Source organism: Myotis davidii, unplaced genomic scaffold, assembly GCF_000327345.1.
Source record: "Myotis davidii unplaced genomic scaffold, ASM32734v1 scaffold292, whole genome shotgun sequence".
Classification (NCBI taxonomy): Eukaryota; Metazoa; Chordata; class Mammalia; order Chiroptera; family Vespertilionidae; genus Myotis; species Myotis davidii.
The window spans coordinates 3780342-3799053 of record NW_006285042.1 but is presented as its reverse complement, the minus strand read 5'-3'; the positions used below and the strand labels follow the sequence as shown (position 1 = coordinate 3799053).

At 43.2% G+C, this 18712-nt stretch overlaps 2 protein-coding genes across 9 annotated transcripts in view; one reads left to right on the top strand and one right to left on the bottom strand.

Moving 5' to 3' along the window:
* The window catches only part of PLAGL1 (PLAG1 like zinc finger 1), a 50255-nt gene extending 39303 nt beyond the window's left edge, over positions 1–10952 (top strand). For all 8 annotated transcript variants that reach the window (XM_015558517.1, XM_006755397.2, XM_015558514.1 and 5 more), the window contains 3 exons: positions 3578–3707; positions 3824–4021; positions 8841–10952. In XM_015558517.1, coding sequence (XP_015414003.1) covers positions 3870–4021; positions 8841–10068 — 1380 coding nt within the window. In that variant the 5' untranslated portion in view covers positions 3578–3707; positions 3824–3869 and the 3' untranslated portion in view covers positions 10069–10952. The remainder of the gene's footprint in view (positions 1–3577; positions 3708–3823; positions 4022–8840) is intronic.
* A 1943-nt stretch (positions 10953–12895) lies between these two features.
* ZC2HC1B (zinc finger, C2HC-type containing 1B) overlaps positions 12896–18712 on the bottom strand; it is a 39071-nt gene continuing 33254 nt past the window's right edge. The window contains exons 7-8 of the mRNA XM_006755411.2: positions 13733–13817; positions 12896–13039 (exon numbers count right to left, since the gene is read on the bottom strand). Of these exons, the coding sequence (XP_006755474.1) occupies positions 13747–13817 (71 nt within the window). The 3' untranslated portion in view covers positions 12896–13039; positions 13733–13746. The remainder of the gene's footprint in view (positions 13040–13732; positions 13818–18712) is intronic.

The window sequence follows — 18712 nt, the reverse complement described above, 5'->3', positions numbered from 1 at the left end:
CTGGAATCAGCAACAGCCAGAGAGCTCTGGTCAAGTATGTGGTGATGGGATATGTTGTGTTATCTTCAAGGTTTATTTTTTAAAAATAGCTGAGCTTTGATCCTTGGCCACAGTGAATTTATAGTCTGTTGGGAAAGATTATTTTTATAGACGTTTGTGATTATATCATGAAAACCGTGCAAATATTTATATTTGAAGGTCCATATTTAATGAAATACACAGCTACAGTGAATGAAATAACTATTTGTGAATTTGAATTCAACCTCAAAAAATAATTTCCTGAAGAAATTAAAGAATGTTTACTATCATATAATTAATCCAGTTCAACATCTGAGGACTAACTTTTCACCTATCGCGGGGCTAGGTGTATTTAACACAGAGATCTAAAACTCAGAAAGATAAGCGTCTTGGGAATGAGATAAGTTAAATAAGGATAAAAACGTTTAACTGGCTTAACATTTTCTAGTTCTTTGGGAGGGAGTTCAATGGGGGAGAGAGTTGGAGGAAATGCCTCACTTTTAAATAAAATGTGGCCATGTCTGAAACTTCCTGATTATGTACTTACCATCTTTGAAGGCCCAAGAGGAATGCAGGTAATGATGTCCATGACTGTTGGACTTCTGAATCTAGGGAAGTGGCTGGAGATTAGATCTGGGAAAACTTGATTAATGCCAAAGGGCAGACACCTTTTTATTTTTAATTGAAGAAAAATATTTTCATTTGTATTCTTGATATGTTGGTAAGCAGTCAGTCAACCTTGCTATCTTTTGCGAAACAAAAGAATGCAGGCTAATTTTTACTTGCACCCTCATATGTCCTTTCTATATGCGTAGAAAATGTGTTATTCAGACTACCAGCCCCCCAAGTAGGAATAATGGATGGTGAATTATACGTAGGAAGAGAACATGGCTTTTTCCCATTATATCCATAGCTGGGTGGTTAGAACCATACGCCAGCTGATGGTTTCTTCACGGATCCCATAGATTTGTACAGTGTGTTCTTAGACCACAGCGTGCTTGCAGAGCCATCTTATTTTAGTTGGCTGTTCCCAGCAGCCCATGCATCAGGGGGCTATCACAAATGAGGGACCTGAAACTCAGGACACAGCTAACAGGTGGCTTAGCTGGAATCTGAATGGGGAATCTTCCTGCTGTATTTGTAAAGTACGTGACTAGATCTACATGAACTCCTCCTTTGCTTTAGGGGAACACCGGAGGGTCATCTCTTTAACGGTGAAGCTAAGAGCCAGCCTGTGCTGCCCAGTCCATCAGCTGTCAGCCTCACGTGGCTCCTTAACTAAACATTTCCGTTTCTCAGTGTCACATTTTGAGTGTTCAGTAGTCATCATATATGTGACTTTCCCATCATCACAGAGAGTTCTATTGGACATGCTGGGCATCTTTCATAAAGCTAGAGTTGGGGAGAAGCTGAAGAAAGTGTGTATATGCAGGAGATTGGTAGGCGAGAGAATTATGAAATCCTCACCCCAAACCAGCTCCTTCTGGGTGACTAGTGCTACTTTGGGTTCAGCTAAGATGAACTTCACACTTCGTATTGTGTGCACATTTTAATCTTTTTGACAGACTTGGGAAGAACCCAGAGCAGTTTCGAGTGAATGAGTTGAGCATATTTCAGCTCTCTGCCTTTTATAGCTGGGCCAGTGTGTGAGCCAGACTTAGGCTGGAAAAGTAGACGCATCATGAGACCTGGCAGCGAGAACTCGGCCACACAGGGTAGGATTCCTGGAAGGAATTACTTTGTGGCCAGGGTTGTTGGGGACGCCTCAAAGCAGGGCCTCAGGCATGAACTGGGTTACTGTGAGGGAACAGGGAGTTGGGGAGATGGATTTGGACAGGGGTTCAGTGCAAGTCACCACACTGAGTCGCAGAGGAGCAAGGTGTATGCGAGCTGCCCTCAGAAGATTTGGTGCCAAGATGCCGGCTTTGGCTCAGTGCCGAAGCTCTGATTCAGAGTGTGCGTGTCAGTCCTGAGGGTTCCCAGCAGGTGTGGCGGGGTGGGAGGGTGTCAGCCGGGTGCCGGCTCCTGTGAACTCGGTCCAGACACTAAACATCTGAGCTAGTGGATGAGGAACACAGGAGTTTGCCGCGATTTGGGCCACTAGAAAAGGAACGTATGTTTTGCCTGGGAACATGTGCTGTGGGCTGATCTAGTTAAAGAAGCTCAAACTGTTACAATAAAATGTCATCTAGTTAGAGACTCCAGCTTTCCTATCAGAAAGTAACTGAAAAGGTAAAGATGAACTTTCTATAATACAGAGCAACTCTAAAGACTTGGCAGTGAATGAATGGCTGCAGGACACAGACTCCTGGAAGACCTGCAGTGATTGGTCAATTGGCCATGAGTGCTCTGCTTACTTGACAAAGTACAGAAAGCGCAGGCCTGTGTACAAAAGTTCCTCTGGTGTTTAATGCCAGCATATAGCTAATTGGCACTTGAGGGGTTAGTGTCTCCCCTCTGCTCCCCCCTGCCCGCCGCCCACCACCTCCCCAGAATTACTCTCCAGGACTCTGGGTAGCCAGAGTTGTACTATGTTGTTTGTGGCACTGTCTCAGGCTCTTGGGCTCCTCAGATGACCAGTTGGTAGGAAAAGAAGAGCCTGGTTTTGGTGCTTTGCTTGGGTTGGAAGGGTGGTAATCATTTGGGTTCTCCTGGAAGTGGCTGACCAACGGGATGAGGCTGGGGAATGAGGAAAGGCCCCCGTAAACAAAAGGGGGAGAGACTAGTAGAAACAGCTTACGAGAGGATGGTGTCTACACATTTCAGTGCAGCCCACGCTTTCCCCCAAACCATCCTCAGTGTTGTTTCCTGGGAACAGTGTGTCCCGGCTCCAGAGGCTCACCAGTGACTTGAACTCGCTGTATTCACATCTTGTTTCCATCCGAGAGTCGAGTCCTTTAGCACGGTAACCTTATAAGCAAATGAACTTGGATGCATACAAATGATTTCGTCTCATCCCCTCGAAGTTTAAACAGGTGTGATCAACAACATATGCTATGCTGACAGTGAGGGGAGAGGAACAGAGCCCACAGTCTGAATAAGCAGGATGACCTTGTTTCTGTACCAGTAAAACACTCCAACACCATTTTTTTTCAATTGGTCAGCTGAGCCTCACACTGACCAGAAATCATGGTTGGGAGTACAGTGGGGCCTTGACTTACGAGTGTCCCAACTAACGAGTTTTTGAGATACCAGCTGTCTCTCCACCGATTTTTTGCATTGAGCTGATAGAGTAATTTGAGTTAACGAGCTCCTTAACGAGCTCCTCAACAAGCTCGGTCTCAGAATGAATTAAACTCGTAAGTCAAGGCCCCACTGTAGATAATACCGGGTCTATAGAAAGAGCCATCTCCCTCACAAAGGAAAGTGCTTCACCCACCAGCAAAACACTGTGCTCGACTGCTCGCCACCCCAGAGAAGCATCTCTTAGAGGCCCTGGGAGGACAGGGCATCGTGCTGCATCAGTAGTTTGATTCTGAACTGGTGGGGTGGGGTGGGAGTGGGGAAGCATTGTTTTCCAATAGCTAATGCAAGAAAACGGTTTCTCTTCTCTCCACAGACAGCCTGCAGATTACCTTTCTACTCGTGGAATCTCATCTGTGCCCAGACTCTCTCCTCTGAGCCTGAGACTGCACACACACTAGGCTGTGGGACAGCAGGAAGCAGAGCTAGTGGCTCCTGAGACCCAGGTCTGAGTAGAACCAAGCCCAGGACGCCGCCTTTGTCCTGGCCTGGAGTTTGGGGGGGAGGGGAGCTCTGCTCATGGGCTCAGGACCAACCTTTCTTTTGTGCTTCACTGGTACAGCATTTGGTCAGCGCATCTGAAAAGGAAGGTGTGAGAAGCAAAACCCATGGCTGCCTACCTCTGCCAGGTCTGTGGCCAGACGTTCCTCACCCTGGAGAAGTTCACTATCCACAGTTTCACTCACTCCAAGGAGCGGCCTTTCAAGTGCTTGCACCCAGAGTGTGGCAAAGCTTTTGTTTCCAGATATAAACTAATGAGGTGAGAGGCTTTAGACAAGGTATGTGCTTTTACTTATGCCTTTACATGGCTTTGCCAGTCCTCAGACCAACATTGCACGGGAAAGGGACGCAGAATGTGGCGCACTTCAGCCTTGAAGCCGTGTCTCTGGTGTGACTGTAGTTTCATGTGACAGTTTTGCTGTGCCCTGTCATTCTGTCAACAAGTGTGACTTGTGCTCCTCCAGTAATAGGCCCCATCTAAGAACAGAAAGATTAGTCGACTGGGGCTGAGAAGAGTGTTGTACACACAGACTCCTTGGATTAAAATGCAGCCTGAGCGCTTTGACAGCTGTGCAGGTGGAGGATGTTCTCCCCTCCTGGGGCGAGCTGGAAGGCTTCTCAGGAAGGTGCAGTCCTCAGCTGTGGCCTGAAGAACAAACAGGAGGTGGACAGCGAGGAGGTTCTGGGGAAGCCCTAAGCCTTGGCCTTAAAGCTCCCAGAACCTCCCCAGAGGGTGGGGTTGGAGGAGGAAAGGGTGAGGCTCGCAATGGAGGCAAGGAAGCAGCTGCCAGCAGGCCTGTCCACTGTTGGAGAGGATTTGCGTTATTCTAACGAGTCTAAGCGGTGAAGAGCATGATTTGGTTAGGACACTGGAACGATGGTTCTGGTAGCCATTTGGAGAATAGAAAAGAGGCAAGTAGACGGATTTGAAATCTGTTGTAATAGTCCAGGTGTGGCATATGGAGGGCTTGTCCAGGTCCGGACAGTGAGGGTGCAGAGGAGGGAACACCTCTGAGTGTAAGGCTTTGGAGAAGTTTCTCCACTCGGGTCTAAAAGGCACCCTAATAAGCTCTGGAAATGTGCGGGGTATACAGATGGTGAGTGTGTGCACTAATCAGATTTTCAAAGATACCCATGATATCGCAAAGGATAGAAACCACTGTTTCAGCAGATGCCATAAAAAAAAGTACATTTAGTCTAAGTTATTTCTTAGGGACGTCCAGGAGGAGATTGGATATCGGAGATGTAGCGTCTGCCTCCAAAGGATTCTTATATCATAGAGAAGACAGAATATACATGGCAGTCTGGTTAACAGTGACTGCTGTGCGCACGGCTCCCTCAGAGCAATGCAGGTAGCATGCACACAGACGCATGCTTCTTCTGATACCTGGGTAAGGGACATACATGTGCCATTAATCTTCATGAAACGAACTTGAAAGCTTCAACTTTCAGACTACTTGCATTTGAGCACATAAGTGATGGTCAAAATTTAGCAAGAGAGGATTTACATCTGGGTGGTATAAACAAGGACCACATTATTAGTAAATCTTGGAAGAGTTTTAAAAAAAGGATATGATGTTCCTGGCCCTTAAGAATACAGCTGTTATAGATCATGTAATATAATAAGCTGATTTTTAAAATGAGGTTATAAATGCTTAAGTTTTAAAAAATTCAAATGTGCTCAGTACCTAGGCCACTCTCTCGTTGCCGTACATGTGAGTACTGAGTGCCTTACTGTATGCACCTATTTCGTTGCAAAGGCTTCCTGTTTTGCAACAGGCTTCTCGTGTGTCCACAGTCAGGATCCCCGCTTGAGCGCAAAGCAGCGCCTGCTCAGCTAGCCACCAGGAGGGCACTGTCACCGAAGGGACAGCGGCGCTCACGGCTTATGGGAATGACAGGAATTAGGTGGGATGATTGTGGTCAACTGCGCTGAAGGGATGTCTTCGCCACATTTAGGAGGTGGTAGTTCTGAACAAGGGCAGCCCCGCTTGTTCAGTGCCGGGTGAGGTGAGGGGGAGAGGGGAAGCAGTGTCCTTTGTGCAAGAACCGCCTGCCCGGCCACTGCCACAGCCACCCCACGCCTTGCCTCTGGCCTGAGTAACGGCTGAGAAAGGAACAGAGACGTGGTGGACAGCAGAGTACCTTAGCGTTTGCTTTTGCTTCTCTTTCTCTCTCTCTCTCTCTCTCTCTCTCTCTCTCTCTCTCTCTCTCTCTCTCTCTCTCAGTGTCCCAACGCCCCCCCCCTCCGGGTACCCCTGGTCCAAACCTCACAACGATATGGAAGAATTTTTGCAACGCGCCAAGTCTAAACTGGTAAGTTGAGGAAGCGAGGCGTGTGTGCGTCTCTCTCTCTCTCTCTCTCTCTCTTTCTCTCTCTCTCTCTCTCTCTCTCTCTCTCTCAATGCAGCATTCCATCCCATTTCCCTCGGTTACAACATATGCTCCGTTTTATAAGCAGAGGTTGAGGGAGAAAATGACTGACTTGCTTCACCAGAAAAGAGGACATGGGTCCCAATACAGCAAACTGAACGCAGTGAGAGGGAGAGAGCCACAGAGAGGTGATCGCGAGGCAGGGGAAACCCGTTAGAGCAGCATTCCCTGAGGTCCTAAGGCTGCTGACGTGGCCCAGGTGCCACCCACCGCTCTGACTAGGGGACAAGTATGGTTTCATGGGTTGTGAGGTACGAAGAGAGGTTGAGAGAAGGAAGCAAGTTGTTAAAGTAATTTCAGCCGTAAGATGATTATGGCCTGGGCTGAGTCTGTTGCATGAGTAAGCGAGGGATACTTTAAAAGGGGAAGTCAGGATGCCAGGCAGAGGAGAGAGTGAGAAATGCAGGGGAACAGAAGCTGGTGAGATGGGAACGGTGGTGTCATACGCCTTTACATGGCTTGATGTGAACCCAGAGCAGGTATCCCTGGCTGATACATGAAACCTAATCAGACAGAAATCCTCCACAGAGAAAAAAAGCAGAGAGATGCAAGAACGGAAAATCCAGGACAGAGCCTTGGGGTCCAAGTCACTAGTTTTGGACCAAATAGAAAATTGCTTCAGTGCCAAGTTTGTCAGCCAGTCCCCTCTCCCATCTATGTCTGCTGCTTTATCTGTGGATATCTTGTATAAGGACGTGGCTATTTTCTAGAGGTAACAGACTCAAAAAACCCTTTCTGCAACCTGCAAATGTTTTTAAATACATCTGGAAATTGCAGACATCAGTATCATTTCAGGACTCTCAACGCCCTGTTGCACTGGCTCCTGTAATCAGCACTGTTCATACCTGCCTTTGTTACCTGTATCCCTTTGTTTTCTGAGCCCTTATGTCCTGGAGGGAAGGTGCAACTTTTCTTTCTAGCCCCTGCACAGAGCAGGCTACTGTTCTTAAGGGAGACGGGAAGAGGACTTGAGGTTTTTGCTTTTTAATATTTAAGAAAAGGACAATTAGATTCTGATCAGTTTTAGGATTTTGAACTGGCTTCCAGTCTTCCTGCCAGTAGGGACCACCACTGGTTTCTCAACAGCTACTGTAGACCCCTTACAGGTTCTCCTCCTACAGTAGGGTCAGGAGTGGACAATGTAGGGTAGAAGGTTGGGTACACTTCTGACTTACACTGTGTTGTTTTTTAAAGAAATTCTTTTTTCACAGAACGAGTTGTTAGAAATTCCAAAATCAACAAGCTCAATTGCATTGAAATTGTCAGTAGGACAAGCTTTAGCTTCTGAAGACAAAACACCTGAGTTAACTGTCAAAGGGAGCTGACGCAGCTGAGGCTGTGTTTGCAGCCACCAGTTGTTTATGGTGCTGTCTTGTAAGAAATACTAACATACAGGACTTGCTGTTTAGTATGACACAGTTATTAAAATGAACCTTTTTAAAGATGACAAACTCTGGGTTCCCTAATAGCAGTGCTTCTCAACCTGTGGGTCGAACGACCCTTTCACAGGGGTCGCCTAAGACCATCCTGCATATCAGATATTTACATTACGATTCATAACAGTAGCAACATTACAGTTATGAAGTAGCAACGAAAATACTTTTATGGTTGGGTCACAACATGAGGAACTGTATTTAAAGGGCCAGAAGGTTGAGGACCACTGCCTTATAGCATTAACTTTTCAGATTTTAGGAATTCAGTCGAACTATGATAGAAATGGAATTGTGGTTTTCCAAACCTAACTTGTGCTTTAGAAATACAAATATAAACTAGCCGTTTTGAAATTCCAGGTTGACCAGGATGACTATGGCTTCCCCTGAAGCTCAGTTAAAGAAACACCTGTAACTGCTGCTAGGAGTAGCACCATGGTCCTTCTAGAGAAAGCCCTTGTGAATGAATGTTGCCAGTGAAATCACCAGTGACCTTCAGGAACTTGGTTGAAGGGCTTTAGCCAGGACCTTGAGGAAGTGGAGACAAGGGGCCACACACAGCAGGGCCGGGGGCGGGGGGCGGGGGAATAGCTGGTAGGAAAGTATTAAATGGAGAAGACGAAGACATAAGCATGAAGATCTCATGGGAGGAGCGGGGTTCAGAGCCCAGTTGCTAGGGCTGGCATTCTGGGTACAGGGTACAGTTAGATGCTGTCTCTGAAGTTAAGGATAGACTTTTTAGTTTATGTCCTGAACTTGTCTCAATCAATACAGATGAGCTGGAATTGTATTAGAAACAATAATCTAAAATGGGGACTGGGGGTTATTGAGTCACTTTTGGAAATCCAGGAAGGTTCAGTGTATAGAACAACCATTTAACCCAGTCCTGAAAAATAGTTTTCATGATCATATATTTTTAAATACCTGTCTGCATTTAGCAATCTCTTTGTATACACTGGGAAAATGTGTACTCCAATCATATTCCTTACAGGTGTGAAAATTGCATTCTGTCCCTAGCAGCACCTGTTTTTTTTATTATTAAGTCTTATTTATGTATAGAGTCTGGAAAATATAGAAAAGGACTTTAAAACTGAAAATGATTTCTTAAACCACCACCTAGAGAAAACTACCGTTACCATTTTAATATTGTTTCTCTACCTTTCTCCGGCTCTTAAAAATCTGGGTCAATTGTGAAATTCTGCCTTCTGCTCCTAGACACATGGCTACCCACTCGCCCCAGAAGTCTCACCAGTGTGGTCAATGTGAGAAGACGTTCAACCGCAAAGACCACCTGAAGAACCACCTCCAAACCCATGACCCCAACAAGGTGTCCTTTGTGTGTGAGCAGTGTGGGAAGAAGTACCACACCATGCTGGGCTACAAGCGGCACCTGGCCCTCCACAAGGCCAACAGCGGCGACCTCACCTGTGGGGTGTGTGCCCTGGTGCTCAGGAGCACGGAGGTGCTGCTGATCCACCTCAAATCCCACGCCGACGACAAGCCCCACGGGAACAAGCAGAAGAAGCACCGGTGCGACCACTGCGAGAGATTATTCTACACCCGGAAAGATGTGCGGCGCCACATGGTGGTCCACACAGGCTGTAAGGACTTCCTGTGCCAGTTTTGTGCCCAGAGATTTGGGCGCAAAGACCACCTCACACGCCATACCAAGAAGACACACTTACAGGAGCTGATGAAAGAGAGTTTGCAGGCTGGAGATTTCCTGAATGCCTTCCACTCTCTCTCTCCTCAGTTTCAGCTGAAGGCTGCCGCTCTGGCTCCTTACGCTCTAGGAGCCTCTGTGCAGAATGGGCTCGCCAGTGGCTTGCCACCTGAGGTGCACACCCTCAATCCCATAGAGCCACCCTGCCAGCCTGTACCACCGCTGCCAGAGCCCCTGATCCCCCTGCCGCCCATGGCACCTCCCAGCTCTCCCCCTCAGCCCCTCCAGAATCACAAGTACACCACTGCTACCTCATATCCCCCACTTGCAAACCTGCCGCTCAAAACAGATACTAAAGGGTTTTGCAACTTCAATTTGCTGGAGGAATTGCCTCTGCAAGAGCCTCCGTCACCTCACAGGCTCAACCCAGGTTTTGATCTGGGTAAGGGTGGCGCTGGTAAAGTAAACCTGCCCCGAGAGCTCCCCATAGATGCTGTGAACATCACAATACCTGCCTCTCTGGAAATTCCCCCCCTGTTGGGCTTCTGGCAGCTGCCCCCTCCTCCTACCCAAAATGCCTTTGGGAATAGCACCCTCGCCCTGGGGCCAGGGGAGCCTCTGCCCCATAGGCTCAGCTGTCTGGGGCAGCAGCAGCAAGAGCCCCCACTGGCCATGAGTGCCATGAGCCTGGGCCAGCTCCACCTTCCTCCCCTCCCCCACGTTTTCCCAGCAGGCACTGGCACTGCCATCCTGCCTCATTTCCATCATGCATTCAGATAAGTGGCTTATAAAGCATACTTTTCTTATTCTGGAAGAGGTTTTAAGGAGCATTTTAAAGTTTTTTGAAGCATTTTAAATGTCAGTTTTAATACAAGGAAAGATTTGGAAAGCAGGATTGGGGATATGGCTTACTCAGTTACGACTGGCTTGAGATAAGAGTTCTAGAACTGCATGCATCGTGCCAATCTGTCCTGAGTGTTGATGATTTGTTCATGCTTTGTACCAAATGTAATCACCAAGTATTCTTTAATGGAACTGCAACTATCTATTGTTATAACCGACATCCAGACGAGGGCTGCTATATATAGTTGTCAAATTGAGTTTAATCGTAAGCCATGATCATAATGATGTTAGCTAAATAACATCACCTGAGTTTGTCATCTTTATGTAGCACGGCCTAAGGAGGGAACTATGGGAAGGTTTGGATTTCTCCAAAATGGGAGATTTTTTTTTTCTTTTTAAGTATACCTTTATAAAAGTAACCTTTATATTGCATATTATAAGTAGACTTTGTATTTTTTTTCTCCAGAATTCTTCTACCTTTAGTTGGATGTAGTGTAGTTACTATTGCGTAGCCAACCTGTAGTTTTACAGAAACAATTTCTTGTGGAATAATAGATGTTCCCATTTTAAACAAGCATTTTAAATGTAGTTTGAATATTTTCCACAAGATGCTACAATGTGAGTTATCACTTCATTTATCTTAAAGATTAAACTGGTTGTCAGTTACATCTGACAGAAAAAAAAATCACTGTGTAACCAGGTTAAGTGATAAAATAATCCAAGTGTCAGTCAAAAATAGTATTTTGCTGACTTTAATATTGATTATATTTTAACAGGAATTTAAGAAATATATTACTGGAATTTAAGAAATATATATATTAAACAAGATTTTTTTCCTTTGCTTTGTCTGGCTTAGAGTACTACTCTGCTTAAGTATATTTTAATCACCAATAAATAAATGCATTTTAAATTTTATCATGTAATTCAATATTAGTTTTACTCAGAAAGAATAACATTTTTCAATGTAACTGTAATCTCAAATTTGTATCTAATGAGTTTTAAGAATATGAAACCTAGTCTTTTTTTTAAAACTCCTTTGTCTTTTGTCTTTAAAGGCTTTCTATATGAAAATATATCTTACATATAATAAACTCTGCAAATTCTGACGATGGCTTGTTTGATTTTTACTTACAGCTACACCGCCTAACCATCCTGATCTAGACACAAAACCTGAACAGCCCAGTAGCTGGCTCCCTCATGCCCCCTCCTGGCCATTATGTTCCCCACAGAAACTAGTAGTCTGACCTCTATTTAGCATCTACTAGGAACCAATTTTGAGTAAAATTATGATTTAAGGTAGAAGCTTGTGTGCTTCACTTGAATTCACAACACTAAAAACATCTCTAAAAATTACTATATAAAATTCTGAATCCTTCTATATTTAGAATTTATTTCTGATATACTGGTGTAGGTCAGAATACTAGCTACTGAAGTTCAGTCTACTGGGCCAGTTTTACAGTGGCATTTGCCGTTACTTTCTCGCATGAACTAGAAATTTATTCCTTAGTGGGATTCCTTCACAAAGTATTCCCCACTCGGAAATCTGACACGCTTATTTATTTGTGTTTGTTTTACCTCTAAATAAGGGGTGGGGGTGGGGGTAGGCAGAGAAAGTGACGCCTCGAGTTCCTTTGCCCATCAAAGAAGCCTGGCAGCCAAATGGGAGAAACCTTGGCTCCTAGCCCTTACCAGTGGGGCCCATGACAGCAAAGGGCCAAGGCATTTCAGGAAAGCTGCCTGGGGTGGGGCTGTCGCTGTGGATCCAACTTGGTAGATTCTTAAACTACAGCTTAATCTGGGGGGAGGAGATGAGGTTACCTCACCGGTGGGAATGCACGTTCTGGGATGTCTGAGTCAGCTCCCATAGCCCCTCTTATCTCTGTGAGGAAAGCAATCTCCCAGAAAAAGGAGAGGGAGGAGTGGCTTACCTGGGCTACACCCTCCCCAGATGCATGGCCTAGTAGTTTTCAGTCAGTTCCAGGACATACACCTGACTTCCCTGAGCATAAAACTTAGGATGTGATCCCCAAATACATACCCAGAGCGTTTCAGATGTTGTGTTTGCTGCATTAAAGAGGGAGTAGTTTGGGGTTCTATTTAAATTTAGACAGGAAAATGGCTTTTAATTCCTAATTACAATTCCCTGGGTTGAAAAAAACATAAAACTCATTAGATTAAGAAGCATGAATTAAGTATAAATGACTCTACAAAAAGAATTTGTTAACCCCTAAGGCGACAAAGAAAAATAGCTGCAAGACCATCTCCCCACAGAGTTTATCAACCAATGGTGACATGAAAAGTTGGTGCCTGACTTGTCCGAGATAAATAAATGGTTTGAGGCTGCATAGAGTATCCTTCCCACTGGGTGGGAAGGTTATTGTAACCTGTTCCACTGCAGTGTTTCCCCAAAACCAACTGTGTGCACTGGTATTGGAGACAGTTCTACGTGGTATACAGATGGGCACTTAAAGCAAGAGTTGTTGCTTTTTATAATTTCATGCTTATCAGAAGAAAATATCACAGACGGGATTTCACGACTATTGTGTAGAATGAGCTGGGTAAAAAACGCTTTTCCTAGTAAGTAAGTAATGCTAGACTCCATAGACTGTTTTTACTAAACATTTCTAATATCAAAGCAACGTTTTTGAAAAAGACTATTAAATATCCCATTAAAAAATGCCTCAAGTAAATCTCCAAATTAAGCATTATTGTACAGATGAATGCCTTGTTTAATGATTTGGTTTTGAATATTTTGAAGGGAGGAAATCAGAAAATTTGAAGCTAGTTTTACATGTCCTGCATGATGTCTCGAGAGGAATCAGGCCTTGAAGCAGACATCTGCTCCTTCCTTTCAGGTGGCATTGTTGGGCTCACAGCCATCCAGGCTGATGAGCTGTAGGGAGCCAGTCTGAAAGCAGAAAGAAAAGGCATTTACTAGAACTTGGTTGTTGTCACACTGAGAATGTTAAATACTTAATATAAGCTTCTCTACAGGTTTAAATATCTTAAACAATTCACAAGATAAATAATGTCCCCAACTTCATACCAATTCTACTCTGTGTCAATCTCAGGAACTGTGTTTTGGGGGGGGCAATGTGTTGAGAAAGAGGGACCAGGCAGTAGCCTTCCAGGTCAACATAAAGAACCCATTCCCCTCTCCTGTTAAGTCCACAAGCAAATGGAGTGTCATTTTCCAACTCAGGGTTTAACAAAAAAGTTTCTAGAGCAGTGGTTCTCAACCTTCCTAATGCCGCGACCCTTTAATACAGTTCCTCATGTTGTGGTGACCTCCAACCATAAAATTATTTTCGCTGCTACTTCATCACTGTAATTTTGCTACTGTAAATAATATGTAATTATATATGTGTTTTCCGATGGTCTTAGGCGATCCCTGTGAAAGGGTCGTTCAACCCCCAAAGGGGTCGCGACCCACAGGTTGAGAACCATTGTTCCAGAGCATATTTCATTAACCTAGCCTAGCCCATATTTCTCTTGGGTTTGCCTGCTAGAGGGTTCTTCCCTTAAAGGCTCATTCATTCCCTGTACCTTGCACATTAGATGACCACCAGCACCTGGATTAGAGTGTGTTTGTTTTTCTTACCTGGCCTCTAGGAGTTAATCTTTTTTGGAAGATTTAGTAAATCCTTGTTTGAGTTTTGCTCCAGAAGCAGGGTCCGAGGGTAATCCTTTACAGACATAAACAGATTTGTTATTATGTAAAAGCAAACAGCAAGAAAAAGAAAGAAAAAGCAATGATTGTGAAATCCTCCCATTGGATCAAAGTCTCTATTCCGTTCTGTTTTGTTCTGTAACTATAGACAAATAGTCTCTATCCTGGGCCAAATAATAAGGGAAACCAAGGACTGTCCCAGGAGCCTTCTCTCTCTCCCCTGGCCCTCCACTCACCTATGGATGGGCCCTTTGGACTGCCCCCTCAGGGGGCTCCCCATTTATACACCCTGACTCTCAACACCTCTCCACGCCACTGCCCCGAGTCTCAGAATGTACCCCGAGTCTCAGAATGTACCCCGAGCCGTCCATGCCCTCACAATTCTTTACCTGCTCTCATGCTAGCCTTACGGAAGCACGAGGTGCCTCCCCCAACCCTGGTTTTTTCCATAGCAATCCTTCACAAACAGGATTCGTTTCCTTTGCGTCAAGCCGCTGTTAGGTACGGAGAGGTAGGAGTTTATGGTTACAGGCATACCATAGTCTGTCTTAGACCACATGGTATGGGCAGGATTCTCAGAGAAATCATTTTTGGAAAACGGAATAAGTCCCCTCTGTCCTACAGGCCTGGAGTGTTTTATGAAGGGGGAGTAACCAAACAACCCAAGGAAACTATGAATCAAGCTACTAAAGGACTCAGAAGGCGTAGGAATAGAAAGAGCTTTAGTGTTCATTTTACCCAAAGATCTGCAAGTTTTATTTCTTCCAATGGATCTGCATAGACCCTCTGATACTCACTGCATTTGCCAAACAATGACGCTACTTAAGGAGGGGGTACTGGTGCAGGGAAGATGCTTGACTCCATCAAACCCACTGTTCCAGAAATAAAGCAGAGCCCACCCAGCAACATTATAAAATGCAATTCACTAAAAAATGAAGCAGCACAGCTCTGGGACCCAGAACTACACTTCTTAGTGGTCTCAGACTCTCAGTATTAAGGTGCTGGAGAAGCTGATCCTCAGAGGTGCCTTCCAGCCAATCCGTCGCTCTTATATCAAAACCCTTGAGAAAACAGCCACCAGTCGATATTTGCTGACTAGGCTATAAACGCATTTCCCATCTGAAGTTTAGACTCTTTGTGGGAATAAAGGGAGAGCCAAACCTTTTTCTAAAACAATTATACATATATTTACATAATATACATATCATATATATACAATATATAATATATATTTTACTATCTCCTTCGTGTCTATATATTTTTGACCCAGTTTTCCCAAAGCCGACAAAGATTTGGTTGGCTCTATCATTTCTTATTAAATTACTTGTTCAAATTGCTTTACCTCTCTCATCTATAAACTAGGGATATGAAAAGTACATTTATCCCCTTGTGAGGATTAAATGAGGATTAATATATGAAGTGCTTAGAAGAGGGTAGAATTAAGTGTGGACTATTGTCCATGAAGAAGGGAGTTATTTAGTATAGCAAAAAAGTAGATACAATTGACCTGCTCACCACCAGGAAAACAGCTAAATAAATTACATAGTATGATTGTGATGTGATACTATGTTTTTAAAGACAGTCTTTTCTTCATTTATTGATTTAAGGTCTTATTTGTGTTCTGTTTAATATATAGTTCACTTCTGGCCATTTTAAATGTTTGACATAGAAGAGGCTATATTGGAATATTTACAGCTTTATAAATCTTCTTCAGATTCGTTGTTAATTTTTTGTGATACAAAAAGTTTCAGACAAGTATAAAAGAATAAACTATGTCTCAGGCTGGTAGTTAACAGTTGTGACCAAGAAGTTTTCAGTTTTATTTTACAAAATTTGTTCATTTCTTACATGAGAGATAAACTTATTTTAATATAATCCTTTTCCACACTTTAATAATCAGCCTTTGTGTTATGTATTTATAGGCAGCCTTTAACAATCCTGTCATATTTGTACTAACCCAAATGATTCACAGTGACAAAACATTTTAGTAACTTGATCACAAAACCATATGGACAATATGAATTTTAATATTATAAATGCTGTTTTTTAAAGGTAGAATTTATTCTGCACAGGGTAAAAAGAATGTACTATTTAGCTCTCAAGTTTGAATTATCAATATGTTACTACAATTTTGTATATCAGAATCTAAGTGTTACAGGTACAAAAAGCATACTGCTAGCCAAATGAACAAAGTTTAGCTGAATCTCTGTCGCATGCAAATCAAATAAATTTAAAATCTTAAAAAGAAAGAAAGAAAAGAAATTCTTTTGCCATAGGGAAATGTTCAAAATTTGTTAGTGGAAAAAAAAAATCAGATGTATATACATGGATTATGATCCTAATTTTGATAAAAGGAAAACAGGAAAAAAAAGAAAAAAATTGAAAAACTTATGAATGTTAACAATGGTCAGTCATGTCAGGGTGTGCAATTTTGGATGATTTTTTTCTTCATACTTTTTCTCCATTTTCTAATATGTTTTACCGTAAGCATTAATATCTGACATGATAATTTTTGAAAATGCTCTTTCTCAAAAGAAATTTTTGCAGGCTTACTTAAAGTGGCTAGAAATGAAAAGTTCCTAGGTCACCCGAATTGCCTAACTTACAGTGGCAGCCTGGGTCACACACAGCCTGGGCGCCTGCCCCAGCAATTACGGCCTTCCCTGCTCTAGGGCCAGCCTCCCACCCCAGCTTTAATTTCTATTCACACTCTACTCCGCTCTATGCTTTGATGGACCACTTGTTTCCACAGTTTGTCGTCTGCATTCTCATTTTCATCTCTTTGTTCAATCTCTTTGCAACTTTTCTCCACTAGTAAAAATCTAGCTCAACCTGAAAGCTCATTGTAAGGCCTCCGCCTCCACGGGCTTCCTCTCTCAGAGGTAGCCCTCTCCATAAAGCCTCCTGGGCAAAGCTGATCTCCTTGTATTCCCTCAGGAGCTTTGCATCCCATTGCTAAATATTAGTTTATACCCCCCTGTTAAATATTGACTGCTACCCCCCTAGACTTTTAAGAACCCACAGACGCAAGAAACAACCATTCATATTAATTATGTGTTGAATGAATCTTCTTAAACATCCCCGGCATGTGTACCAACTTCATATAACATCACATGCTCCTTTGTATTAGATTCTCCTGAACATGCTTATCTTCTCATAAGACTCTAGGATGGATAAGGATTATGACTTACACACACACATCTCCCCTGACTGTGAATTTAGAACAAAAAGCTATACATGGGAGATACCAAATACATATTTTACTCAAGAGAGTTGAAGAATGAAAATCAAAGTTTTAAGGGGTTAACTATCAGCTAAATGAAAAGACAGTAATAGGATTTATGTGGAAGGCAAGTGACAACAAGTGGCCTAAACGACTGATTGGCAATCTAGATATATCAAAGCTCAACAACAATTTTTAAAAGACCCTCATATTACAAACAGATTAATACTGACCAGAACAAATACAATGGGTAGCAGATTTGAATCTGATTCACACACCGGTCTGTTGACATCAGCAAAGGCACTCAGTGCTTTTCTCCAAGCCTTAAACATTTTTGCAAATTCACCCCACCCCACTCTACCCGTCAATACACTTCTGCTTCCTTTCCAACATAGCTCTGAATGCATGCGAGGCCACAGGGGAAAAAAAATTTAAATTGAAAAGGCATCTTAAGTCTTCGGCACAGGTAAAAAAAATCAGTCATCATTGCAAACTGTTCAAGCCATTCCCAGCTGTTCAAGCTAAAACACTGAATACACAATCTCTAGTCAGTGCACTCATATCAACAAATTTACCCTGATCCAATCATTTTCATATGTATTCCTCAGGGTTATTTTCAATAAAAACTGTCAACATCTTGGGGCAGGGGGTAAGAAATGCATTGTAAGCCTGAAATAAATAAAAATACTTTCTCTTAAAGCTAATTAACATGACAATTATATGCATAGGCCAATAACTTAAGAGGGACATTACAGAATCAAGATACCTACTTTTTACCATACATTTCACTCAAAAAGTATTTGTTGAGCACCGCACATATGCCATGGAAAATTCTAACCGGTAGAGATGTAGCAGTTCAATAAAAAATAGACAGATCCCTGCCTTCTTAAAACTTATATTATTCCTTTTTGGAGGGATGGGGGTGGGAAGAGACAAACACATATACATTGACTATTGGATGGTGGTAAATGCTGTTTTAAAAAACTACAGAGGAAATTGTGGAGAAATTAATTTTATTTTATTTTATGATAACCTGATCGCTGTTTCTCAGTCTTTGGGTCTTTCCCTTTTCCTCAGTCTAAGTTGTTCTCTATAATTAATTTTAAATGTAGAGGTTGGGGGGCCTCATGTGAGATGACACTCAGCAAAACACTGGAGGGAGGGAGAGGTGAGCAGTGCAGATTAGTGAGGGAGGGTTTGGGTTTTCAGCAGGGGGAGCGGACAGTGCAAACGCCTGAACTGGGAATGTGCAGGCCTATGGTGCTCAAGGAACACCACAGAAGCCACAGGGGCTGGGTCCACAGGACAGAGTGACGGTGAGGGCAGGTGGTAGTATAGAACTCAGTGTGGGTCACGTTAAAAACTTCGCCTTTTCTTTAGCAACATCACAGTGGTGCTAAACCACCATTACCTAGTCCAGTGGTTCTCAACCTTCCTAATGCCGCGACCCTTTAATACAGTTCCTTATGTTGTGGTGACCCCCAACCATAAAATTATTTTCGTTGCTACTTCATTACTGTAATTCTGCTACTGTTCTGAATCATAATGTAAATATCTGATATGCAGGATATATTTTCATTGTTACAAATTGAACATAATTAAAACATAGCGATTAATCACAAAAACAATATGTAATTATATATGGGTTTTCCGATGGTCTTAGGCGACCCCTGTGAAAGGGTCATTTG